Consider the following 26,883-nt stretch of genomic DNA (forward strand, 5'->3'; position numbering starts at 1 on the left):
CTTTAATAATTTCTAACTAAAATGAAGATATAGGAGACATAAAAAATGTTTCCTAGAGCAAGATCCCCCCCTCACATGTCTGTCAGTTTGTTGTTCTGTGGGCGCTTGTGTGTTGCTGTGATGCTGGAAGCTATGCCACCGGTATTCAGATACCAGCAGGGTCACCCATGGAGGACAGGTTCCAGCTGAGCTTCCAGACTAAGACAGATTAGGAAGAAGGACCAGGAGATCCATTTCTGAAAAGAATTAGCCAGTGAAAACCTTATGAATAGCAGCAGAACATTGTCTGATATAGTGCTGGAAGATGAGCCCCCCAGGTTGGAAGGCACTCAAAAGATGACTGGGGAAGAGCTGCCTCCTCAAAGTAGAGTCGACCTTAATGACGTGGATGGAGTAAAGCTTTCGGGACCTTCATTTGCTGATGTGGCACGACTCAAAATGAGAAGAAACAGCTGCAAACATCCATTAATAATCAGAGTGTGGAATGTACAAAGTACGAATCTAGGAAAACTGGAAATCATCAAAAATGAAACGGAATGCATAAACATTGATATCCTAGGCATTACTGAGCTGACATGAACTGGCATTGGCCATTTTGAATCAGACAATCATGCAGTCTACTATGCTGGGAATGACAACTCGAAGAGGAATGGTGCTGCGTTCATCACCAAAAAGAATGTTTCAAGATCCATCCTGAAGTACAACGCTGTCACTGATAGGATAATATCCATACGCCTACAAGGAAGACCAGTTAATACGACTATTATTCAAATTTATGCACCAACCACTAGGGCCAAAGATGAAGAAATAGAAAATTTTTATCAGCTGCTCCAATCTGAAATTGATCGAACATGCAATCAAGGTGCATTGATAATTACTGGCAATTGGAACGCGAAAGTTGGAAACAAAGAAGAAGGATCAGTAGTTGGAAAATATGGCCTTGGTGATAGAAACAATGCAGGAGATCGAATGATAGAATTTTGCAAGACCAACAACTTCTTTATTGCAAACACCTCTTTTCACCAACATAAGCGGTGTCTATACATATGGACCTCGCCAGATGGAATGCACAGGAATCGAATCGACTATATTTGTGGGAAGAGACGATGCAAAAGCTCAATATCATCAGTCAGAACAAGGCCAGGGGCTGACTGTGGAACAGACCATCAATTGCTTATATGCAAGTTCAAGTTGAAACTGAAGAAAATTAGAGCAAGTCGACAAGAGCCAAAGAACAACCTTGAATATATCCCACCTGAATTTAGAGACCATCTCAAGAATAGATTTGACACGTTGAGCACTAATGACCGAAGACCAGATGAGTTGTGGAATGACATCAAGGACATCATACGTGAAGAAATCAAAAAATCCCAAAACCAAACTCACTGCTGTCAAGTCGATTTCAACTCATAGCGACCCTACAGGACAGAGTAGAATTGCCCCATAGGGTTTCCAAGGGGCACCTGGTGGATTCAAACTGCTGACCTTTTGGTTAACAGCTGTAGTCTTAACCACCATGCCACCAGGGTTTCCTGAAGAAAGCAAGAGGTCATTAAAAAGATAGGAAAGAAAGAAAAGACCAAAACGGATGTCAGAAGAGATTCTGAAACTTGCTCTTGAAAGTCGAGTAGCTAAAGCAAAAGGAAGAAATGATGAAGTAAAAGAGTTGAACAGAAGATTTCAGAGGGCTGCTCAAGAAGACAAGGTGAAGTATCATAATGACATGGACAAAGACCTGGAGATGGAAAACCAAAAGGGAAGAACATGCTCAGCATTTTTCCAGCTGAAAGAACTGAAGAAAAATATTTAAGCCTCGAGTTGCTATACTGAAGGATTCTATGGGAAAATATTAAATGACTCAGGAAGCATCAAAAGAAAATGGAAGGAATACACAGAGTCACTATGTGAAAAAGAATTGGTTGGCATTCAACCATTTCAGAAGGTGCCACACAAGCAGCAATCAATGGTACTGAAGGAAGCAGTCCAAGCTGCAGTGAAGACACTGGCAGAAAACAAGGCTCCAGGAATTGATGGAATACCAATGGAGACGTTTAACAAATGGATGTAGCACTGGAAGTACTCATTCTTCTATGCCAAGAAATTTGGAAGACAGCAACCTGGCTAACCAACTGGAAGAGATTTATAGTTATTCCTATTCCCAAGAAAGGTGATCGCACCAAATGCAAAAATCATCAAACAGTATCATTAATACCACACGCAAGTAAAATTTTGCTGAAGGTCATTGAAAAGCAGCTGCGGCGGTATATTGACAGGGAGCTGCCAGAAACTGAAGCCGGATTCAGAAGACATGGGACAAGGGATATCATTGCTGAGGTCAGATGGATCCTCACTGAAAGCAGAGAATACCAGAAAGTTGTATACCTATGTTTTATTGACTATGCTAAGGCATTCAAGTGTGTGGATCATAACATAGTATGGATAACATTTCAAAGAATGGGAATTCCAGAACACTTAATTGTGCTCATGAGGAGCGTGTACATAGATCAAACAGAACAAGGGGATATTGCATGGTTTAAAGTCAGGAAAGGTGTGCGTAGGATTGTATCCTTTCACTATACCTATTCAATCTGTTTGTTGGGCAAATAATCCGAGAAGCTGGACTATATGAAGAAGAACGGGGCAGCAGGATTGGAGGAAAACTCATTAACAACCTGGGATATGCAGATGACACAACCTTGCTTGCTGAAAGTGAAGAGGAGTTGAAGTTTACTAATGAAGATCAAAGACCAGAGCCTCTAGGATGGATTACAACTCAACATAAAGAAAACAGAAATCCTCACAATTGGACCAATAAGTAACATCACGATAAGTGGGGAAAAGACTGCAGTTATCAAGGATTTCATTTTACTTGGATCCACAGTCAACACTCATGGAAGCAGCAGTCAAGGAATCAAACAACACATTGTAGTGGGCAAATCTGCTGCAAAAGACCTTTTCAAGTGTTGAAAAGCAAAGGTATCACCTTAAAGACTAAGGTGGACCTGACCCATGCCACGGTGTGTTTAATCGCCTCCTATGCATGCGAAAAGCTGGACAACAAATAAAGAAGACTGAGGAAGTATTGTCACCTTTGAACTGTGCTGGAGAAGAATATTGGCTATACCATGGACTGCCAAAAGAAGGAACAAATCTGTCTTGGAAGACATACAACCAGAATTCTCCTTACAAGCAAGGATGGCAGATTATGTCTTCATATACTTTGGACACGTTGTCAGGAGGGATCAGTTCCTGGAGAAGGACATCATGCTTGGTAAAGTAGAGGGTCAGCGAAAAAGAGGAAGACCCTCAACGAGATGGATTGACACTGTGGCTGCAATGATGGGCTTAAGCATAACAACGATTGTGAGGATGGTGCAGGACTGGGAAGTATTTCGTTCTGTTGTACACAGGGTCGTTATGAGTTAGAACTGACTCAATGGCACCCAACAACAACAATGGAGCGAGATCTTGGAGCAGAGAGGGAATGCAATCAAGAGCACACAGAGATACCTTTTTCCCACTTCTGAAGGAAGGGTGAAAAAAACAGAGGCTAGATAAAGAAAAACAAAATTCTGAGACAGAGAAAGGTAAGGCCTAGGCAAAATATCAGGGCCCTAGTCAAGTGGGACGTGGTTTAGGGTAGGACTCCCTCTTCAAAGGGACATACTAGACATTCCTAAGAGCATCAACACCGTCCAAGCATGTGGTTCAGGTCCGAGATGAGATTATACAGGATAATATACCACTCTTAAGCCTGAGATCTTTTCTATTAGACTGAATATTTTCCATCACAACTGAGATATGTGATGTATTTGCCTGTCTCAGTTTCAAGATAATCTGCACAGTAAGTGACAAAATGTTCCAGGGCTCTTGGTTTTTGCTTCTTCCTAACTTTTGTGAGGTTTTTGTTTGTGAATTTCCCTTGGGATTCAATATATAAATTATGCCAAATATATTTAGCAACAATGTCCTTGACATGAATTGTTATTTCACATTTTATCTAAAACCGATCAGAAAACCTATTATATTCCCTGACCCCTGCTTATAAGAGCATAAGCAGCTGCAGGAACAGATAATATAAATCTAAATTTCTCCAGCTGTTTATTTCAAAACCTTGGCAGAGATTGTCAGGGTGTGTCCAGAGTCAGCTTATCCTGTTAATCATTATCAAAATAATCTAGTATCATCAAAATAAAACTTCTATCATATTTTTCCTGGTAAATACATGTGACTGTCTACACAAGAACAAAAAGCTAAATAACAGATGAATCATTTACGCTATTCAATTCAGCTGTACACTCAGACTGTATTGACTATGTCTCAGGCTCCAAGTTAGATGGACACTACAATACAAAGCACAATGTATTAAGTGCAATTATTTCAGCAGACCAGTGTTGATGGATAAGTGACTGTTTGTTCAATCAGATACCAAACTATTAACCATGAGGGTCTTTACTTCATAGTCATTGACATTGCTCAACTCTAGGCTATCTAGACTATAGAATGAATCCAGATCCTTTCCTCTTACCACACAAAAATAATTAACTCAAAGTGGATCAAAGACCTAAATGTAAGAGCTAAAACTATAAAACTCTTAGAAGAAAATATAGCTGTATATCATCATGACCTTGGATTAGGCAATGGTTTCTTAGACATCACACCAAAGACACAAACAACAAAAGAAAAAATAAATAAATAAATTGGACTTAATCAAAATTAAAAACATTTGTGCATCAAAGGACATTACCAAGAAAGTAAAAAGACAACCCACAGAATACATTCCTTGAAATACTTGCAAGTTATATATCTGATAAAGGTGTAATATCCAGAATATATAAAGAACTCTCATGACTAAATAATAAAAGACAGCCCAATTTAAAAATGGGCAAAGGATTGAAGTAAACATTTCTCCAAGGAAGATACACAAATGGCCAATAAACACATGAAAAGTTGCTCAACATCATCAGTCATTAGGGAAATGCAAAATCAAAACCACAATCGAATACCATTTCACATGTACAAGGATGGCTATAACTAAAAAAAACAAAACAGAAAATAACAAGTGTTGGTGGCAAGGATGTGGAGAAATTGTAACCCTTATACATTGTTGTTGGGAATATAAAAATGGTACAGTCATTTTAGGAAATCATTTGGACTGTCCTCAAAAAGTTAAACTGGGTTACCATATAATTCAGCAATTCTACTCTTAGGTATAGAACTAAGAGAAATGAAAACATCTCCATACAAAGATTTGTACATGAATGTTCATAGCAGCATTTTTCATAATAGCCAAAAAGTGGGAAAAATCCAAAAGTCCATCAACTGATGAACAGATAAACAAAATGTGGTATATTCATACACCAGAATATTATTCAGCCATAAGAATGAAATACCAATTCACGTTACAACATGGATGAATCTTGAAAACACAATGCTAAGTGAAAGAATCTAGATACAAAAGGCCACATACTGGATAATTCCATTTATATGAAATGTCCAGAATAGACAAATTCATACAGACAGAAAATAGATTGGCGGTTGCTGGGGGCTGGGGAAAAGGGGGGATGGAGAGTGAGTGTTAATAGGTATGGAGTTTCATTTGGGGTGACGAAAACATTCTGGAATTAGATAGTGAGGATGGTTGCATGACCTTGTGATTATACTAAAAAACACTGAATTGTACACTTTAAAATGGTGAATTTTGTGGTCAGTAGAAAAGGGAAACTTAGGAAAATAAAAAAAAAACACTCTACAGTGAAACTGGATGAATTTTACAATATGTAAATTATACCTCCAAGAATCAGTTAAAACAATTATAGAAATATTCTGAGCTTTATTCTACTAAATTCAACAACTCAGGTGAAATTCCTCAAAAGAAACAAATAATCAAAATTTACTTTAGAAGAAATTGAAAATTCAAATAGCACTGTGTCTATTAAAGAATTTGAATTCATAATTAAAATGCTTTTCACAAAGAAAACTCCAGGATAAGATGGTTTTCCTGGTGAATACTTTCAAACATTTAAGGAATAAATGATACCAATTCTATACAAACTCTTGCATAAGATACAGGAGTGAACACTTCGCAACTCATTTTATGAGGATGGTATTGCTCTTATGCCAAAACCAAGACAATGGCATTACAAGACCATCCATCATGAATATAGATGAAAAAAACCTCAACAAAATACTACAAAAATAATGTACCGCAACCAAGTGGGGTTCTCCCAGGAATATAAGGGTGGTTCATCATTCAAAAATTAATGTAGACTTATGAGGGGGGTCAAGATGGCTGACCAGGTAGAAGCTACCTCGGATCCCTCTTGCAACAAAGACTCGGAAAAACAAGTGAATCGATCACATACATGACAATCTACAAATCCTCACCATCAAACACAGATCTAAAGAGTTGATCTGAGTGACAGACTCAGCCAGTGCAAGCAGGCTGCACACTGACGCGGTTAACGAGAGAACGAGCAACCATGGGGAAGCAGCGACTGTTTTCTGAGCCTGGAGCCAGCGTCCCAGTCAGGAAACCTTGGAGCCGGGCTTTGTACTGGGCGCAAGGGAGCTGAGCACGGCATCCTGAGATGGCGCAAACACGGGACGCAGCCCTAGCCCCCAGAAGTAACACAAGCTTAGAGAATTTGCAAAAACCAAACCAAAGCTACAAGAAATACTAAAGGAAAATGTTTGTTCAGAAAATCAATAATATCAGATACCAGCACAACACAAGGTCACAGAACAGAACATCCTGATATCAACTCAAATAGGCAAATCACAAAAACAAATTAAGATTAATTTTAAAAAGAAAAAAATGCTCAAAACAGGGAATCATTGAAGTCATTATGTAAAAGATCACAATAATCAAAAAGAGGGACTAAATACAGGAGCCATAGAACTGCCATATGGAGAGGAAAACAAGGCGATATAGGTCGATACGAGTTAGGTTTTTACTTAGAAAAATAGGGGTAAATATTAAGGTAATCACAAAGAGGTCTAACAATTCCATACCTCAAAATAAAAACCAAGAAAAACATAACGACTCAGCAAACATAAAGTCAACTACTGTGAAAATGAGGAACACGCAATTTACAAAGAAAAACGTCCCAGCACAAAAAAGTAAGTGGAAAAATGAAATTGTCAACAACACACACAAAAAGGCATCAAAATGATAGCACGAAACACATATTTATCTATAATTACACTGAATGTAAATGGACTAAATGCACCAATAAAGAGACACAGAGTCTCAGACTGGATAAAGAAACACGATCCGTCTATATGCTGCCTACAAGAGACACATCTTAGACTTGGAGACACAAACAAACTAAAACTCAAAGCATGGAAAAAATATATCAAGCAAACAACAAGCAAAAAAGAGCAGGAGTAGCAATATTAATTTCTGACAAAATAGACTTTAAAGTTAAGTCCACCACAAAGGATAAAGAAGGACACTACATAATGATTAAAGGGACAATTGACCAGGAAGATATAACCATATTAAATATTTATGCACCCAATGACAGGGCTGCAAGATGTATAAAACAAACTTTAACAGAACTGAAAAGTGAGATAGACACCTCCACAATTATAGTAGGAGACTTCAACACACCACTTTCGGAGAAGGACAGGACCTCCAGTAAGAAGCTCAACAGAGACACGGAAGACCTAATTGCTACAATCAACCAACTTGACCTCATAGACTTCTACAGAATACTCCATCCAACAGCTGCAAAGTATACATTTTTTTTTCTAGTGCACATGGAACATTCTCTAGAATAGATCACATATTAGGTCATAAAACAACCCTCTGCTGAATCCAAAACATCGAAATATTGCAAAGCATCTTCTCAGACCACAAGGCCATAAAAGTGGCAATCAATAACAGAAAAATTAGGGAAAAGAAATCAAATACTTGGAAACTGAACAATACCCTCCTGAAAAAAGACTGGGTTATAGAAGACATTAAGGAGGGAATAAGGAAATTCATAGAAAGCAACGAGAATGAAAACACTTCCTATCAAAATCTTTGGGACACAGCAAAAGCAGTGCTCAGAGGCCAATTTATATCGATAAATGCACACATACAAAAAGAAGAAAGAGCCAAAAGCAGAGAACTGTCCCTACAACTTGAACAAATAGAAAGTGAGCAACAAAAGAATCCATCAGGCACCAGAAGAAAACAAATAATAAAAATTAGAGCTGAACTAAGTGATGTAAATGTCCTATATGTTGATTAGGGTGATGGATACACAGTTGTATGCATTCGTCAGTGCAACAAAGTGCACCTTTAAAATGGATGTGTTTCATTACATGTAAATTATACGTGTGGTAAGCACAAATTTGGCTCCCCCGACCTTTACTCCTTGGTATTATGTCTGTGAATATGTTACATGACAAAAGAAAATTTGCAGATAGAATTAAAATTGCTAATCAGCTGACTTTGAGATGGGGAGATTATCATGGATTATTTGGGTGAGCCCAGTGTAGTTACATGAGCCCCTAAAAATGGAAAAGGGAGGCAGAAGAATCAATCAGAGAGATGCCGCTGAAGCTGAAGTCACAGAGATTCCAAGCACGAGAAGGACTTGATGCACCACTGCAGGCTTGAAGATGGAGGGGCCACGTGGAAAGTCAGAGAAGGAACTGCTAACATGCCAAATAAATTTGGAAGTGGATTCTCCCGAAAAACTTTCAGGAAGGAATGCAGCCCTGTCACTACCTTAATTTTGGTTTCGTGAGACCCTGAGCAGATGACTCAGACAAGTCATCTGCACTTCTGACCTACAGAGCTGTGAAATAATTGCTGTTGTTGTTGTGTGTCCTAGAGTTGATTCCAACTCATAACTACCCCATGAGATAGAGTAGAATTGCCCCATATGGTTTTCTAGGCTGTAAGTTTTTTTTTTTTTAATCTTTATGGGGGCAGATTGCCAGGTCTTTCCCCCACAGAGCCTTTGGGTGGGTTCAAACCACTGACCTTTTGGTTAGCAGCTAAACTCTGTTTTGATACCAAGCCTCCTTGTGGGGTAATAAAAGGGTGTTATTTTTTTTTTTAATGGTTAAATTTGTGATAATTTGTTATGGCAGCAATAAAAAACTAATACAACACCCCAAAGTTGATTCAAATATTTAAAAAACAAAAAGTTGTCAAGCAAATAAAAAATGCAACTAAGGAGCATGCTCCCAGATAACCTTTGGTTCAAAGCTGAAATCAAAGAGGATGCTACAAACTATATTGAAAACAATGACTGGAAAACCTTTCATGCCAAAACCTATGGGTAATGGAAAAGGAGTTCTAAGAGAAAAATAAAAAAAAAAGAGAAAAATACATAGCTTTAAATGCTTTCATTATTAAAAACAAAGGGGAAGGAGAGAGAAAATAACATATTACTCTTCCTGAGAAATTAGAAAAAAGACAGCACAATAAACCTAAAGAAACTAGCGACACATAAGTAATAATGATAAAATCTAAAAATAAATACTACAAATAACTAGGAAGAACAAATAAACCCAAAAGGCCATCCTTTGAAAAGACCACCACCACCAAAAAAAAAAAAAAAAAAGGCAAATCCATGGCAAGCGTGTTTATGGAAAAAACATAAATAGCAAAGATGCAGGAGCTTAGGAATGAAAAAGGGAACATAACTACAGATAATGTGAAGTTAAAAGAATTATGAGCGAGTGCTATATGCAACACTGTGGCAATAAAATTGAAAAAATAAAGAAAATGGGTTCCTAGAAAGGTGTGGAATTATTAAAACTGACCCCAAAAGAAGTTGCTAACTTGAATTGACTAGTTATCATAAAAGAGCTTGGAAAACTGGATCAAGATATTGCAAACGTCACCAAATGGATTCATAAATGAAGTTTTTGTAACTTTTAAAAACAGTTCATTCTAATGCTATTTAAACTATTCTGGACCATAAATAGAGAGTGTGTATCAATTCATTTTATAAAGCCAACAAAACTGTAGTACTAAGACAGTGGGATAAAGCAATAGCTCAATCCCACTCTCTTAGTCATCTGGAAACCATGCTGGCACAGTGGTTAAGTGCTACAGCTGCTAACCAAAAGGTTAGCAGTTCAAATCCACCAGGTGTTTCTCGGAAACTCTGTGGGGCAGTTCGGCTATGTCCTATAGAGTCGCTATGAGTCAGAATCAACTCCATGGCAATGGGTTTTTTTTTTAATGGGTCTTAGTTATCTACTGCTGCTATAACACAAATACCACAAGTGGGTGGCTTTATCAAACAGAAATTTGTTTTCTCATAGTTCAAAGATTTTACTTTACTCAAAGATTTCATTTTACTTGGATCCACAATCAATGCTCATGGAAGCAGCAGCCAAGAAATCAAACGACATATTGCATTGGGAAAATCTGATGCAAAAGACCTCTTTAAAGTGTTGAAACACAAAGATGTCACTTTGAGGACTAAGGTGCGCCTGACCCAAGCCATGGTGTTTTCAATTATCTCATATGCATGGAAAAGCTGGACAATGAATAAGGAAGACTGAAAAAGAATTGATGCCTTTGAATAATGGTGTTGGCAAAGAATATTGAATATACCATGGACTGCCAAAAGAATGAACAAATCTGACTTAGAAGAAGTACAGCCAGAATGCTCCTTAGAAGCCAGGATGGAGAGACTTCATCTGACATGCTTTGGACATGTTGTCAGGACGGATCAGTCCCTGGAGAAGGACATCATGCTTGGTAAAGAGGAGGGTCAGCAAAAAAGAGGAAGACCCTCAATGAGATGGACTGACACAGCGGCTGCAACAGTGGGCTCAAGCGTAACAATGATTGTGAGGATGGTGCAGGACAGGGTGGTGTTTCGTTCTGTTGTGCATAGGGTTGCTGTAAGTTGGAACCTACTGGAAGCACCTAACAACAACAACAACAACACAGTTTAGGAGGCTAGAAGTCCAAATTTAGGGCGCTGGCTCTACAGGAAGGCTTTCTCTCTGTGTCAGCTCTGGGGGAAGGTCCTTGTCTCTTCAGCTTCTATTCCTTGGCTCCTTGGTGATCTTCATGTGGTGTGGCATCTATCTTCCCCCATCTCTGCTTCTCACGTGCTTTTTTAATCTCTTTTATACCTCAAAAGTGATTGGTTTAAGACATCCCCTACACTAATGCTGTCTTATTAACATAATAAAGAAAACCTATTCCCAAATAGGATTATAACCACAGGTATACCCAAACCCAGTGCCGTCGAGTCCATTCCGATTCATAGTGACCCTAAAGGACAGAGTAAAACTGCCCCATAGAATTTTCAAGGACCACCTAGTGGATTTGAACTGCCGACCCTTTGGTTAGCAGCTGTAGCACTTAACCACTATGCTACCAGGGTTTCCACCACAGGTATAGGGGTTAGGATCTACAAGACATATTTTTGGGGGGCACAATTCAGTCCATAACACCCATATAATGAAGGTTCACAGTTTCTAAAGAAATATTAGTACATGTTGTTGTTAGGTGCTGTCGAGTCAGTTCCAACTCATAGTGACCCTACATACAACAGAACGAAACACTGCCTCGTCCTGTGCCATCCTTACAATCGTTGTTATGCTTGAGCTCATTATTGTAGCCACTGTGTCAATCCATCTCGTTGTGGGTCTCCCTCTTTTTTGCTGACCCTTTACTCTGCCAAGTATGACGTCCTTCTCCAGGCACTGATCCCTCTTGACAACATGTCCAAAGTGTGTGAGACGCAGTCTTATCATCCTTGCTTCTAAGGAGCATTCTGGTTGTACTTCTTCCAAGACAGATTTGTTCGTTCTTTTGGCAGTCCATGGTATATTCAATATTCTTCGCCAACACCACAATTCAAAGGCATCAACTCTTCTTCGGTCTTCCTTATTCATTATCCAGCTTTTGCATGCATACGAGGCAATTGAAAACACCATGGCTTGAGTCAGGTGCCCCTTAGTCTTCAAGGTGACGTCTTTGTTTGTTTTTTTTTTTAACACTTTAAAGAGGTCTTTTACAGTAGATTTGCCCAGTGTAGTGCAGTGCAAACTGACAGACTTGTGGAGGATTAGCACATAGAGCCCAGCAATATTCAAATTATATGAACAGTAGCTTGTACTCCAAGAATGTAAGGGTATTTCATTGTCAGGAAGTCTATTAACAGAATCTATTTGTCCATCAACATACTAAAGAAGAAAAATTCATATGATGCTAGACGATAAAAGGTCATTTCCAAGAAAATTCTATGTTAACAAAGATTATTTACCAAAAACAAACAACATTATTCTAAACAGCAAAATATTAAAACTATTTCAAGTAAAATGAAGAAATAGACAGGGGTGCTCACTTTCACCACTATTATTTAACATTTTCTTGAGTTTTCTAATAAATTTAGTAAGATAAGAAAATGAAATAAGTAGTTATAATAAACATTAGAAAAATGCTAAAATTTCTCTAATTTTTGTGGATGATATGGTTCAATATCCATAGATATGAGTGTAAAATTACTAGAATTAATAAGAAAATTTGGAAAGGTAGCTACATTCAAGATGGATATACACAAATGAATGGCTTTTCTCTATTCTGGTGCTAAATGAAAATAGGAGAAAAATATTTTATTAACAACACAGATATAAAAATGCTTAGAGATAAATGTAATAATGAAATTTACTAATGTATAAATTTAATGAAATTTCAATTAGAATCACAACAAGGTTTGCCTTTTTTATTGGAAAAAAATCTGAACATTTTTACATGGGAGAATAAAATGCCTAAGAACAGATGAGAAAGGTACAAAAATAACGGCGAAGATTGATTTCCCTTACGTGATATATTATACAGCCACTCTAATCAAATCAATACGGTATTGGCATTGCAAGAGAAAGGTAGATCAGTAAAACAGCATGATGAATCTAAAAACAGACACTAACGTATATGAGAATGTTATATGATGAATGTGTTAATTCAACACAGTGGCAAAAGGTATGTTATTTGGTAAATGGTGCCATCGAAATAGGCTATTGATCTGGATGGGAGTAAAGCCAAGTAGATCTCTATCTTATGCCATATATAAAATTAATTGTCAAATGAAGTGTAGACATAAATGTAAAAAGCAAAACAGTAAAAATCTTACTAGAAAATTTGAGAGACTAATGTACAATCTTGAGGCGCAGAAATGAGGGAAACATCTTTAATCAACACTGGCTACTGAAAGAACTAATAAATGTACTTGGTTTTATAAAAATTAAAAACTTTTTGGTAAAGATTATAAACAAAGTCAATACACAAACAATAGTTCTGGGGGAAACTGCAATATAAATGACAAAGGGTTAATACTTGTACTAAAAACCGGTTCTCGTAATTTAAACAAAAATATAACAGCCCATAGAAAAATGGGCAAAGCATATGAACAGCCAAATCTCAAAAAAATTAACCCAACATTCAACAAACATTGAAAAGATGCGCAATCTTATCAGAAACAAAAGAAATGCTCCAACCAGAGTCACGTCCCCACAACCCTGGCCCCTGATCAGCCCGCATAGGACATGCTTGCATTTACCTTGTATCTGTGTGTAGCTCACCCAGCAGGTCACTTTGCATATAGTCCCAGGGCAGTTCCACAGCGCCAAGATAGTATCTTCTGGTGGCACTAAAGCTAAATGGTAGGAGGCACAAAAAGAAGCAGACAGAGAGCTCTATTTGCATGGCTCTTAATGCTAGAAAATGTTCAACTAGAAAAACATACGAGTAATTCTTCTCTAAAATATCTTTGGCGCCCAGGAGAAAAAAGGTAAAATTCCTATGATTTAGTGAAAAGTTCCAACATTTTCCCAGAGAATTTTAGGGTGGGACAGCAGCATCAGCACTAACTGATAGGACAGCTTCCTTTTTGGCAGGGGACAGCATCCACAGGAAGAACTGAAGTAGGAAAAAAGGAGGCTGAGCTAAAGCTTAACCCGTTCACCTCTGAGAGTAGTAGGGTATTAGAAGGCTGCTTTAATAAGAACTTTTAAGGAAAAGACAGAGGAAGAAGGAGGTCAAGGCGAAGAGGAGCTCAATTTGTATTCATATCTCTAACCCTCTTCCTTAGTAGCAGCAGTAAGAGAAATTTAGCATGATGTTGAACATTCTGGAGTCCACTTGCACAAGCAACAGTAAGCATGTACCTTAATAGCCACCGTGCTTCTAGCCTTGCCCCTCACACAGCTGCTACAGAGTAACTTTTTAAAACTATGAAACTCAAAAATCCTCCAACAGATTCTGACCTCAAGAAGTAAAATCATACATCTTAACCGTGGCTTAGAGCACTCCACATGATCTACGACCCCCTTGCCCCCAATTTCTGTGGTCTCATCTCCAACTACTCTTCCTTTCACTCACTCTGCTTCGGCTATACTGGCCTTCTTGCTCTTCCTTAAAATACCAAGCACAGTTGTGCCCCTAGACCTTAGCACTTGGTATTTCCTCTCCCTGACACACATTCCCCCAGATGTTTCAACTGCACACCTCCTTCAAATCTTGGTCCAAGTCTTGCCTTCATAATGAGTTCAATTATGGACCACTATGCTCAAATTCTGGCACTACTGATACCCCCCCTTGCTTTATTTTTTTCCATAGCACATAGTTGCCTGACATTTAGTTACCTGTTTTTTTTTTTAATCTATCTTAAGGAGCCCTGGTGGCACAGTCATTAAAGTGCTGGGCTGCTAATCAAAAGGTCTGTTAACCAAAAAGTCGACAGTTTGACCCACCAGCTCCTTCGTAGGAGAAAGATGTGGCAGTCTGCTTTGTAACCCTTGGGAACTCTATGGGGTAGTTCTGCTCTGTCCTATAGGGTCACTATCAGTCAGAATTGGCTCCACAGCAGTGAGTTTGATTTATTTTGGGTTATTGTCACCTGGTACTTTTTTTTGTCTCTGCAGCTTACTCACAACAACACTGCAAAGTAGACACAGATGAAGCAACTGAGGAGCATAGAAGCAAAAGACCTGCCTAAGACCAGACACACATCTGTCGGTTTGTCATACTGTGGGGGCTTGTGTGGTGCTCTGATGCTGGACGCTATGCCACCGGTATTCAGATACCAGCAGGGGCACCCATGGAGGACAGGTTTCAGCTGAGCTTCCAGACTAAGACAGACTAGGAAGAAGGACCAAGAGATCCATTTCTGAAAAGAATTAGCCAGTGAAAACCTTATGAATAGCAGTGAAACATTATCTGATATAGTGCTGGAAGATGAGCCTCTCAGGTTGGAAGGCACTCAAAGGACGACTGGGGAAGAGCTGCCTCCTCAAAGGAGAGGTGACTTTAATGACATGAATGGAGTAAAGTTTCATTTGTTCACGTAGCACAACTCAAAATGAGAAGAAACAGCTGCAAACATCCATTACATGTTATCAGGAGGGACCAGTCCCTAGGGAAGGATATAATGCTTGGTAGAGGGTCAGTGAAAAAGAGGAAGACCCTCAACGAGACGGACTGACACAGTGGCTGCAACAATGAGCTCAAGCGTAACAATGATTGTAAGGATGGCGCACGACCGGGCAGTGTTTCATTCTGTTGTGCATAGGGTCGCTCTGAGTCGGAACCAACTCAACAGCACCTAACAACAAGGCCACACAACTACCCATTTATCCTAGACAGGGTTATAGGCTCTGGGTGTGCAGCAATAAAATGAAAAACAAAAATACTCAAAGACAGACAATAAACAACCATTGCAATAGATGAGTACACTATACAGTATGTTAGAAAGGAAAATAAGTGCTGGGCAAAAAAGGAAAACACACTGGGTAAAGAGAAGAGAAGTGTGCCGGGTTGCAACTTTAAAAAGAGCATGGTCATAGAAGGTCTCACTGAGAAAGTTACATTTGAGCAAAGGGACTTTAACTTTTACACCGAGGGCAGTGGGGAGCCATTTCTCACCCCCTCCAAGCCACCGTCATTTTTTGCTCCCAGTTAACAGGTCACCCTGCTCTTACCGTTGTCCACCTACGGTCTGTTCTCCCCATCGCAGCCAGAATGATCAGTGTTAAAGGTCTTTGCCATCACGTCCCTCCTGTAGTCAGAACGGTTGCCATGGCTCCCCACTGTGAAGGTAGCTTTTTAAGGGGGTTGATTAATGGGATCTGAGGGGTTTGAGCCAAGGTTTTTGGTCTGAGCAAGTGGGAGCTTGGAGTTGCCGTTAACTGTGATGGGCATTGGTGGGGAGATGTTGATCTTCTTAGTGGCCTGGGACAACCTTGAAAGGCTTCGTAAGCATTTCAAGTCCTGTTCTCATTTCTCTCCTAAAAGCGGTTTTCTTATTGTGGTTAACTTTTTTTAAGCGTCTGTCTTTCTCCACTAGAACAGCATTGTAAACATCGCGAGCCCTAATAAATATTTGTTCAATGTTTACAGAAACAAGCACGACGACCCTACTGTCTTTATATTCAGTTACTCCGCGGGCAAGATATTCAACTGCAAAGAGCCGCGCCACAGGCAGGAAATCCTCTCTGGGTGAACTCCGAGGAGGTCGAGGCTGTGGGAGGGGCGGCTCCACCCGGGGGACTTTTTGCGCATGCGCATTTCGGTGCGTGTGCTGGGCGGGGCCGCAAGGCCTGTGACGCCCGCCGAGCTTTATGACGCAGCTGCACGCACCAGCGTGGGGCGGGGAGCAGCCGCTGAGCGCCGGCCCGCCCTCTTTCATCTGGGCTGTGGGGATGGAACCATCTGCCCCACGTGCCGGAAGTCAGCTGGTGGCGACGACGACGCGCCACTTCGCGTCCCACCGCGCCGAGACCCTGCGGGTGTCCTCGCGAGACGAACTCGCCGAAATGGCCGCGTCCAGTCAAGGTAAGGGCAGGCGCGCGCGCGGCCTGTACCGTGGGGAGACGCCTTCCTGGGCTCCGGAAGGGGAAGGGCTCCGCGCCTGCCAGTCCTGCCCGAGCTCTCCAGGGAGCGCGAGCGGCGCAGGGCGGGGAAGGTGGCCGGCGCTCGTAGTTTTCCCCAGGCCCAGCCGCTTCCAGTGTTGAGTCAAGGTCACGCGCTGGGCTGGGGCCGAACCGCCCCTGGGTGTCGCCTCCGGTCGGGCTCACCCAGCTTTCCTGCGCCGCCCCCAAGCAGCTGAAGCCGCAGACATTCCGTCCCTGTTCTCGGAAGCGCTCTTGCCTCTTGAGACTAAGGTGGCTTCTTTGTTGGTTTGTGTATTCATCTCAGTCTGACCAGTGTCGTTCTGTGTGCAAGGCCCTTCTCCAACTTCGTTATTGATGGCTTTGAAAATGTAGTACACGTGGGATGATATTCTAAAAGTCTTTTATGTAGTCGGCGTGGCAAAAGAAAGTCTTTATGATATGCAGTGGAGCTCATCCTTAAATTGTACTTCTCACCGTACTTCTTTGAATGTTAGGGTTATATTTATTTTCTGTACTGACTCACAGGAAACGCTTGTGGTCTACTGGTTGAGAGTTTGGCTACTAACCAAAAGGTCGGCAGATCGAATCCACCAGGTGCTTCTTGGAAACCATATGGGACAGTTCTAACCCAGAAAAAAAAACCACCCATGAGGCAGTTCTACTCTGTTCTAAACCCACTAAACCCAGTGTTGTGGAGTCGCTTCCGACTCATAGCGGCCCTATAGGACGGAATAGAATTGCGTCATAGAGTTTCCAAGGAGCGCCTGGTGGATTCAGACTGCCCACGCTTTGGTTAGCAGCCTTACCACTTAACCACTATGCAACCAGGGTTTCCTTTTGCTACATTAGAAAATTAAAAACTAGTTAGCTACTTGGGAGGTCATAGAGGGCTCAAGCATCTCCATTTCAGTGTGAAAGTTCCTCAGACAGCCATACTTTGGTTCTCCTAAATTGAGATCTATGGCCTCTCTTGAATTCTTAATTGTATCTTGTGTATGGTGTAAGGGAAGGAGTTAAGAAATATGAATATGTAATAGTTCTAATGCTGTTTGTTGAAAAGACCTTTCTTCCCCCACTGAATTACTTTGTTGCCACATTATTGAAAATCAAATGACCATGGATCTGTTTCTGGATTCTCTTTCATTGATATATTTGTACATCCTTAGGTGAATACTACACCGTGTCAAATTCTGTAGTGTAATTCTTCCAGCTTGTTCTTGTGGCAAATTGTATTTTCCTAAATGATTGCAGTAATATCTCCCATTCCACATGCTCTTTGTTCGCTGTGACTTTGACACACCCCCCTACTGAGAGATGGGGTGCATATTCTCTTTTCTAATGCTATGGAAGTGACTCTGCATGACTTCCAAGGCTAGGTCTAAAATGGGGATACAGTTTCTGCCTGGGTCTCCCTCTCTCTCTTTCCCTTGGGCCACTTGCCCTTGAACCCAGTCGCCATGCTATAAGGAAGCCCAAACTAACCCATGCAGAGAGGCCCTGTTTTAGTTATCCAGTGCTGCTATAACAGAAATACCACAAGTGGGTGGTTTTAACAAACAAAATTATTTTCTGACAGTTAGGAGGCTAGCAGTCCAAATTCAGGGTGCTGGCTCTAGGGGAAGGCTTTCTGTCTCTGTCAGCTCTAGAAGAAGGCCCTTGTCTCATTTGAGCTTCTGCTTCTGGGTGGTCTTCATGTGCCTTGGCATCTCTTCCCCCATCTCTGCTCCGCTTGCTTGTTTAATCTCTTTTTTATCTCAAAAGAGATTGACTCAAGATACACCCTACACTAATCCTGCATCATTGACCTAACAAAGACAACCCATTCTCAAGTGAGATTATACCTACAAGCATAAAACTGAATCAAAACCATTGCCATTGAGTCCATTCAGACTCATAGCAACCGTATAGGACAGAGTAGAACTGCCCTATAGGGTTTCCAAAGCTGTAATCTTTACAGGAGCAGACTGCCACATCTTTCTCCCATGGAGCAGCTGGTGAGTTTGAAATGCTGATCTTTCAGCTAGCAGCTGAGCACTTTAACCACTGCACCACCAGGGCTCCTAGGGATAGAGGTTAGGATTTACAACACATTTATGGGGGACATAGCATTCCGTCCTTTGCCCCCCTTCCCCTACAAATTCATGTCCTTCCCACATGCAAAACACATTCATCCTATCACATCATCCTCAAAGTCTTAAGTCAACTCCTTCAAGTCCAAAATTTCCACTTGTGAATCACCTAAACCAAATGTAGGTGAGACTTTAGGAGTATTCCATCCTGGGGCAAAACTCTTCTTCGTCTGTGAACCAGTGAAATATAGCATACAACTTATCTGTTTCTAAAGTAAAATGGTGGAACAGGTGCAAGGTAGACATTTCCATTACAAATGGGAGAAATTAAAGGGAAAGAGGGATAACAGGCACCACACAAGTCCAAAATCCTGTTGGACAAATTACATTAGTTCTCAAGGCTTGAAAATAATCCTCTCCTTATCTAAGACCATCTGCGCAATAGCCCTGCTCTCCAGACTCTGGGTATTGGCATGCCCACTGCATTCTGGATGGAGGCTCCTTGGCCCTGGGCTTCGGCTCCACCTTCCAGGCCCTCTGGGATGGCAACTCTGCTCCCTTGGCTTTAAAAAAAAAAAAAAACCATTTTCCTGTAGTCCATCTGAGTGGTGACCCCACCCCCTCAGCCCTAGCAGGCCCCATTCTTCTGCCCCTTGGGCATGATAGCCCTGCCCACTCAGCTTTGGACCGCAGTCCCATTCACCTGGCTCACCTCAACAACAGCCCTACGCTGCAGAACCGAGTTAGCAAACATCCAACTCTTTGAAGCCTTGGAGGCTGTAGTCCCCACCCTTTGAAAATGAGAAGGCCCTGCTTCCTGTGTTCCATCCAACAGTTCTGATCTCTGAGGTGCTCCAGGGATGGCCCTTTTCTTTTCTTAGAGGACAGCAGATGTAGCTCGTTTGGCCTGTTTCCTGCCTGTAGAATTCCAAGAGGCAGACAGCTTTCCTTGTTTTCGTTCTTTCTCTGTCCTCTTCAGTCTAAGCTGATGGGTTTTCTGCTGTGGTAGTTGGTTAGAACTATTAGTTACAGGCTTAATCTCTTTAACAAAAGAATGTGTAGCCATGTCCTTGGTGACAATTCTAGGACATGTGTCCTTAGTTTGTAACAACAGAATTTTCCAAATCTCTAAGTTCTGTTTTCATTTTGCAGAGTACATTTTTAAATCCATGTCTTTCCTCTTGCATTTTACTATAAGCGGCAAGGAGAAACCATGTGGCCCCTTTAAAACCTTGCTGAGAAATCTCCTCAGCAAGATACCCAAGTTCATCACTTACAAGTTCTACGTTCCACTAAACATTTGAACATAATCAGACAAGTTCTTGGCCGCTGCATAAAAAGCATCAGTCTTTCTCTATTGTTTAATCACATGTCCATCATTTTCTTCTAAAGCCTCACCAGAAGCACATTTAATGTTCAGAGTTCTAGCAACATTGTTGCTGGTGCTAAATGTAGTCTCTAAGATGATAGAATGTTAAAAACTTTTTGACACTTCAAAGTGTTAAAAAGCAAAGATGTCAGCTTGAGGACTAAAGTTTGCCTGACCCAAGCCTTGGTATTTTCAGTCGTCTCATATGTGTGTGAAAACTGGGCAGTAAATAAGGAAGACCAAAGAAGAATGGATGCCTTTGAATTAATGCTTTTGGCAAAGAATATTGAATATATCATGGGCTGCCAGAAGAATGGGCCTATCTTGGAAGAAGTATAGCCAGAATGCTCCTTAGAAGTAAGGATGGCAAGACTGCATCTTACATACTTTGGACATGTTATCAGGAGGGATCAGTCCCTGGAGAAGGACATCATGCTTGGTAATGTACAAGGTCAGTGGAAAAGAGGAAGACCCTCGATGAGATGGATTGACACAGTGGCTGCAACAATGGGCTGAAGTATAACAACGATTGTGAGGATGGCGCACGACTGGGCAGTGTTTCATTCTGTGATACATAGAGTCGCTATGAGTTGGAACAGACTCAACGGCACCTAACAACAATAAAGCCATCAAGTCGACTTTGACTCATGGTGACCTTATATACAACAGCACAAAACATTGCCCGATCCTGCACCATCTTCATGATGTTTGAGTCCATTGATGCAGCTATTGTGTCAATCTGTCCTTCCCATGGCACTCTCTACTTCTCTGACGGGTTCGATAATTCTTTGCAGTGGCCACACAGAACTCACAGATGATACTCGTGATTATAGCGTTTATTAGGGAAGTAACACGTTGCAATTGAGGTTCGGAAACGCTCAGAATACAGTTCTTCCATCAGTGCAGCCTCTCTTTAGCCATGCTCGCAGGCATGCCTCTTTGGCCCTATGGCCTCTGCCCTACTCTGGCAAGTGTTACAGAACTCTCTTAGATCTGTCGATAAGTTCCCCGAGGGACCCCACTCCACCAGTAAGCCTTGGCTGAAGATGTTCAGCTCTAGGTTTGTGGGCCAGGTAGCCCACTGCACTGTCTCCTGCTGGTTTCTCCTGCCACTGTTTCTCTGCCACCACTTCTCACTGTCTTCAGTGTTACAGCTTGCTGTCTCTCTGTCTTCTAGGTCTAGGAAAGTCTCAGTTAGGGATCCCAGGTCCAAAGGACATGCTTTGTGTCTGGCTCTTCTTCCTCGGTGGTGGTGAAATTGTCTTCCTGCTCTGGATTGGCTCCTTTTTAAGCTAGCAGGATGGCAAAACAACCTCTTTGTTGGGCCACAATTACCTTATTTGCACAGTCCCACCCAGTCACTTGAGTGGGAGTTACAACACCATGGTGAGAAAGGCCACACAAAAATAATCCGTTGCCACAGCAGTCTGATTTTCCAAAATTGCTAGCTGGAATTTAAAAGTTAACTTACTATGTGAAACGGAATGATATTTGGAGGTTCTGGGTCTGGGTGTCTTTAAAAAATTCTTAGTCTATTTAGGACCGGTAATGAGTTGTTAACACAATAAGCCTTTTCTTATTAAGTATCTTAATGCTTGTAGGAAACCTTGAGGGACATTTTGAGTCGCTGGACCTTGCGGAATTTGCTAAAAAGCAGCCGTGGTGGCGCAAGCTGTTCGGGCAAGAATCTGGGCCCTCTGCTGAAAAGTATAGCGTGGCTACCCAGCTGCTCATTGGAGGCGTCACTGGATGGTAAGTGATGTGGCAGTTACTTATGTCTTTTTTGCAAGATTTAGTATTGGGGTTATAGGATTCATCTTTAACAAGTGAAAACACGCTGACTTTTGTAAAATTGGTCACTTATTGTGTAGCATTCATCTGAACACTGTGTTTTAAAGTACTACTCAATGGTTACACATATTGAATATTTACTTCCAGTCAGGCACTATTTAAAATATTTATGTAGATTATCTCCTTTCCCTCTCATAGCAATTCTGTGAACTTGGTGATTATCTATCCTAATCTATCCCCATTTTATAGAAGGTGAGGCTCAGAAAGGTTAACTTGCTCAAGGCCATGTAGTGGAATAGGAGTTAATCACATAACTGTGTCAGATGATAATTTCCTGAATATGATACAGTTTATGGCTTCGTTTGTAATTTAAGTAATTTTAGTAGCAGATTTAGAAAGTGAATATCTAATAATCAACCTCATGAATTCTACTTCTTAAATTCGAAAATTTTTATTGTGAAATATAACAAATACACGTTTTAATGCATACGGTGAACACTTAGTCCCTGTTGCTCTATGTTCTGGTTTAAAAAAAATCTGCCTAGCACTCCAGAAATTAGAAGTAAATGCTGTTTTCACTGTTATGCAGTTATTTCCTTACCTGTCTTTGTAGTTTTAATGTAAAATAATATAGTGTAGGTTATCACTATATTAAAAAAATTTTTTTTTAATTTTTTTAGATTATCACTAGAAATATGTTATAGTTATTAGTAATATATAATAAAATATAGTAATATGTATTTTTGTCACTAAATAATATAGTGTAGTCTACCTGGTTTTGAACTTTAAGTAAATAAAATCATACAGTATGTATTATTTTGAGTCTTACTTGTTTTTTCTCAATCTTATTGTTTGTATTTTCAACCATGTTGTGTGTTGCTGTGGTTTGTTCATTTTCATTTGTATTTAGAATTCCATTGTATGAATATACCACAGTATATTTATCCAGTTGACTGTTGACTGACAATTGAGTATTTCAGTTTTTGGCTAATACAAGTCTCCTAGTGCATACGTACATGCCCTTAGGGTCGGAGTTGAATTGCTAGATCATAGGGTATGAGGATCTTCAGTGTCATGGTTAAGGTTGTGTGTCAACTTGGCTGGGCCATGATTCTCAGTGGTTTGGCAGTTAGGATGTAATTTGTCTGCTATGTAATGATGTAATCACTTCCATGATGAGATTTGATATATGTAATTGCCTCCATGATGAGATCTGCTATGAGCAGCCAGTCAGCCGAAAGAGAGTTTCCTTGAGGGTATGGCCTGCATCCAATATATATAGGCTTTCTGGCAAAGCTCACTGGCTTTTGCTTTGCTCTGGATCTTGCATCTCGTTCGTCGTCATCTGAACTCTGGCTTTTGGAACTTGAGCCAGCAGCCTGCCATCTTAACTGCCGATCTTGGATTCCTCAGCCTCCACAGCCTGTGAGCCAGCAGCCTGCACTCTGACCTGCCTATCTTGGGTTCGTCAGTCCCTGCAGCTGCATGAGTCAGGAGAAGCCTCTAGCCTGATGCTTGACCTAGAGACTTGAGACTTTCCAGCCTCTATAACGACCTGAGCCATTTCCTTGATATAAATCTCTCTCCCTCTTCCCTGCCTCTTTCTCTTTCTGTCTCTCTGTATATGCGCGTATATGTAAGCCTCACTGCTTTTGCTTCTCTAGAGAACCCAGCCTAAGGCATTCAGCTTCACTGTTGTGGTGATGGTGGTGTTGCTAGGTGCCGTCGAGTCAGTTCTGACTCATAGCGATCCTATGCACAACAACAAAACACTGCCTGGTACTGAGCCATCCTTAAAATCGTTGTTATGCTTGAGCTCATTGTTGCAGCCACTGTGTCAGTCCACCTCGTTGAGAGTCTTCCTCTTTTCTGCTGACCCTGTACTCTGTGAAGCATGATGTCCTTCTCCAGGGACTGATCCCTCCTGACAACATGTCCAAAGTATGTAAGACGCAGTTTTGCCATCCGTACTTCTAAGGAGCATTCTGGTTGTACTTCTCCCAAGAGAGATTTGTTCGTTCTTCTGGCAGTCCATGGTATATTCAATATTCTTTGCCAACACCATGATTCGAAGGCATTAATTCTTCTTCAATCTTCCTTATTCATTGTCCAGCTTTCACACGCATCTGATGCCATTGAAAATACCATGGCTTGGGTCAGGCACACTTTAGTCTTCAAGGTGACATCTTTGCTCTTCAACACTTTAAAGAGGTCCTTGGCAGCAGATTTGCCCAATGCAACGCATCTTTTGATTTCTTGACTGCTGCTTCCATGCGTGTTGATTGTGGACCCAAGTAAAATGAAATCCTTGACAACTTCAATCTTTTCTCCCTTTATCATGATGTTGCTCATTGGTCCAGTTGTGAGGATTTTTGTTTTCTTTATGTCGAGGTGCAATCCATACTGAAGGCTCTGCCCTTTGATCTGCATCAGCAAGTACTTCAAGTCCTCTTCACTTTCAGCAAGCAAGGTTGTGTCATCTGCATAACGCAGGTTGTTAATGAGTCTTCTCCAATCCTGATGCCCCGTTCTTCTTCATATAGTCCAGCTTCTCAGATTATTTGTTCAGCATACAGATTAAATAAGGATAGTGAAAGAGTACAACCCTGGTGCACACCTTTCCTGACTTTAAACCAATCAGTATCCCCTTATTCTGTCCAAACAACTGCCTCTTGATCTATGTAAAGGTCCCTCATGAGCACAATTAAGTGTTCTGGAATTCCCATTCTTCACATTGTTATCCGTAATTTGTTATGATCCACACAGTTGAATGCCTTTGCATAGTCAATAAAACACAGGTAAACATATTTCTGGTATTCTCTGCTTTCAACCAGGATCCATCTGACATCAGCAATGATATCCCTGGTTCCACGTCCTCTTCTGAAACCAGTCTGAATTTCTGGCAGTTCGCTGTCGATATAGTGCTGCAGCCGTTTTTGAACGATCTTCAGCAGAATTTTGCTTGTATGTGATGTTAATGATAAGTTCCACATTCGGTTGGATCACCTTTCTTGGGAATAGGCATAAATATGGATCTCTTCCAGTCAGTTGGCCAGGAAGCTGTCTTCCATATTTCTTGGCATAGACAAGTGAGCACCTCCAGTGCTGCACCAGTTTGTTGAAACATCTCAATGGATATTCCATCAATTCCTGGAGCCGTGTTTTTTGCCAGTGCCTTCTTTTTTTCAGGGCAGCTTGGACTTCTTCCTTCAGTACCATCGATTCCTGATCATATGCCACCTCTTGAAATGGTTGAAAATTGAGTAGTTCTTTTTGGTATAATGACTCTGTGTATTCCTTCTATCTTCTTTTGATGCTTCCTGCGTCGTTTAGTATTTTCCCCATAGAATCCTTCACTATTGCAGCTTGAGGCTTGAATTTTTTCTTCAGTTCTTTCAGCTTGAGAAACGCCGAGCGTGTTCTTCCCTTTTGGTTTTCCATCTCCAGCTCTTTGCACATGTCATTATAAGTGTGGATCATAACTATTCATAGGGATTTCACTGGCTAATGCTTTTCAGAAGTAGACTGCCAGGTCCTTCTTCCTAGTCTGTCCTAGTCTGGAAGTTCAGCTGAACCTGTCCTCCATGGGTGACCCTGCTGGTATCCGAATACTGGTGATATAGCTTCCAGCATCACAGCAACACGCAAGTCCCCACAGTACAACAAACTGACGGACGTGTTGAGGGAAGGCTTGCAGCCTCACTAGATTATGTCAAACTGCTTCCCAAAAGTGATTACAGTAGTTTCCACTCCCAGTGGCAGTGATTGAGAGTCCTTTTTGCTCCATGTTTTTGGCAGCCCTTTATGTTTCCAGACTGTTAAATTTTTTTTTCTCATTCAGGAAAGTTTATACACAAATTGTTTTGTGACCCTGGTTGCAATCCCTGCAATGTGTCAGCACTTCCCCTTCTCCCTTTCCATCCTGGGTTCTCTGTATCCATTCCTCCAGTTTTCCTGTCCCTTCCTGCCTGCATGTCTTTGCTTTTGGGTAGGTATACTTGGTCTCATATACTTAATTGAACTAAAAAGCGCGTTCCTCACGTGTGTTATTGTTTGTTTTATAGGCCTATCTAATCTTTGGTTGAAAGGTGGTCTTTCAGAGTGGCTTCAGTTCTGAGTTAGCAGGGTGTCCAGGGGCCATAGTCTTGGGGGTTCCTTCAGTCTTTGTCAGACCAGTAAATCTGTTTTTTGTGAATTTTGATTTTTTTCTCACACTCTGTCTGGAACCCTCTATTGTGATCTCTGTCAGAGCAGTCGGTGGTGGTAGCCAGGCACCATCTAGTTGTTCTGAGCTCAGTCTGGTAGAGGCTGTGGTTCCTGTGGTCCATTAGTTCTTTGGACTTGTATTTTCCCATGTCTTTTTTTTTTTTTTTTTCATTCTCCTTTGCTCCAGGCAGGATCCAAGCAATAGATGTATCTTAGATGGCCGCTCATAAGCTCTTAAGACCCCAGACACTACTCTCCAAAGTATGATATAGAACATTTTCTTTATGAAATATTTTATGCCAATTGACCTAGATGTCCCTTGAGACTATGGTCCTCAGCCCCAGTAACTTGGTCCCTCAAAGTGTTTGGATGTGTCTAGGAAGCTTCTACGATTTTACCTTGGTCAAGTTGTAGTGATTTCCGCTATATTGTATATTGTCTTTTTCTTCGCCAAATTTAACACTTGACTATTATCTAGTTAGTGATTTCCCCTCCTCACCCTCCCCTCCCTCATAACCATCAAAGATTGTTTCATTTTGTGTGTAAACCTTTTCTTGAGGTTTTATAGTTGTGATCTCATAC

The 26,883-nt window shown here is 40.9% G+C and overlaps 2 protein-coding genes across 5 annotated transcripts in view; one reads left to right on the top strand and one right to left on the bottom strand.

Annotated features, from left to right (window-relative positions):
* F8 (coagulation factor VIII) overlaps window positions 1-16,625 on the bottom strand; it is a 141,377-nt gene extending 124,752 nt beyond the window's left edge. The window contains exons 1-2 of one of the 2 annotated variants that reach the window (XM_064277823.1): window positions 15,955-16,625; window positions 13,536-13,631 (exon numbers count right to left, since the gene is read on the bottom strand). In XM_064277823.1, the coding sequence (XP_064133893.1) occupies window positions 13,536-13,576 (41 nt within the window). In that variant the 5' untranslated portion in view covers window positions 13,577-13,631; window positions 15,955-16,625. Of the gene's footprint in view, window positions 1-13,535 lie in introns of both variants that reach the window. The other variant, XM_003421705.4, reaches the window with a different exon arrangement.
* A 22-nt stretch (window positions 16,626-16,647) lies between these two features.
* FUNDC2 (FUN14 domain containing 2) overlaps window positions 16,648-26,883 on the top strand; it is a 53,054-nt gene continuing 42,818 nt past the window's right edge. The window contains exons 1-2 of one of the 3 annotated variants that reach the window (XM_064277825.1): window positions 16,648-16,807; window positions 21,906-22,056. In XM_064277825.1, coding sequence (XP_064133895.1) covers window positions 16,675-16,807; window positions 21,906-22,056 — 284 coding nt within the window. In that variant the 5' untranslated portion in view covers window positions 16,648-16,674. Of the gene's footprint in view, window positions 16,808-20,500; window positions 20,756-21,905; window positions 22,057-26,883 lie in introns of those variants that run through there. The other 2 variants (XM_064277824.1, XM_064277826.1) reach the window with 2 other exon arrangements.

This window comes from Loxodonta africana, chromosome X (genome assembly GCF_030014295.1).
Source record: "Loxodonta africana isolate mLoxAfr1 chromosome X, mLoxAfr1.hap2, whole genome shotgun sequence".
Classification (NCBI taxonomy): Eukaryota; Metazoa; Chordata; class Mammalia; order Proboscidea; family Elephantidae; genus Loxodonta; species Loxodonta africana.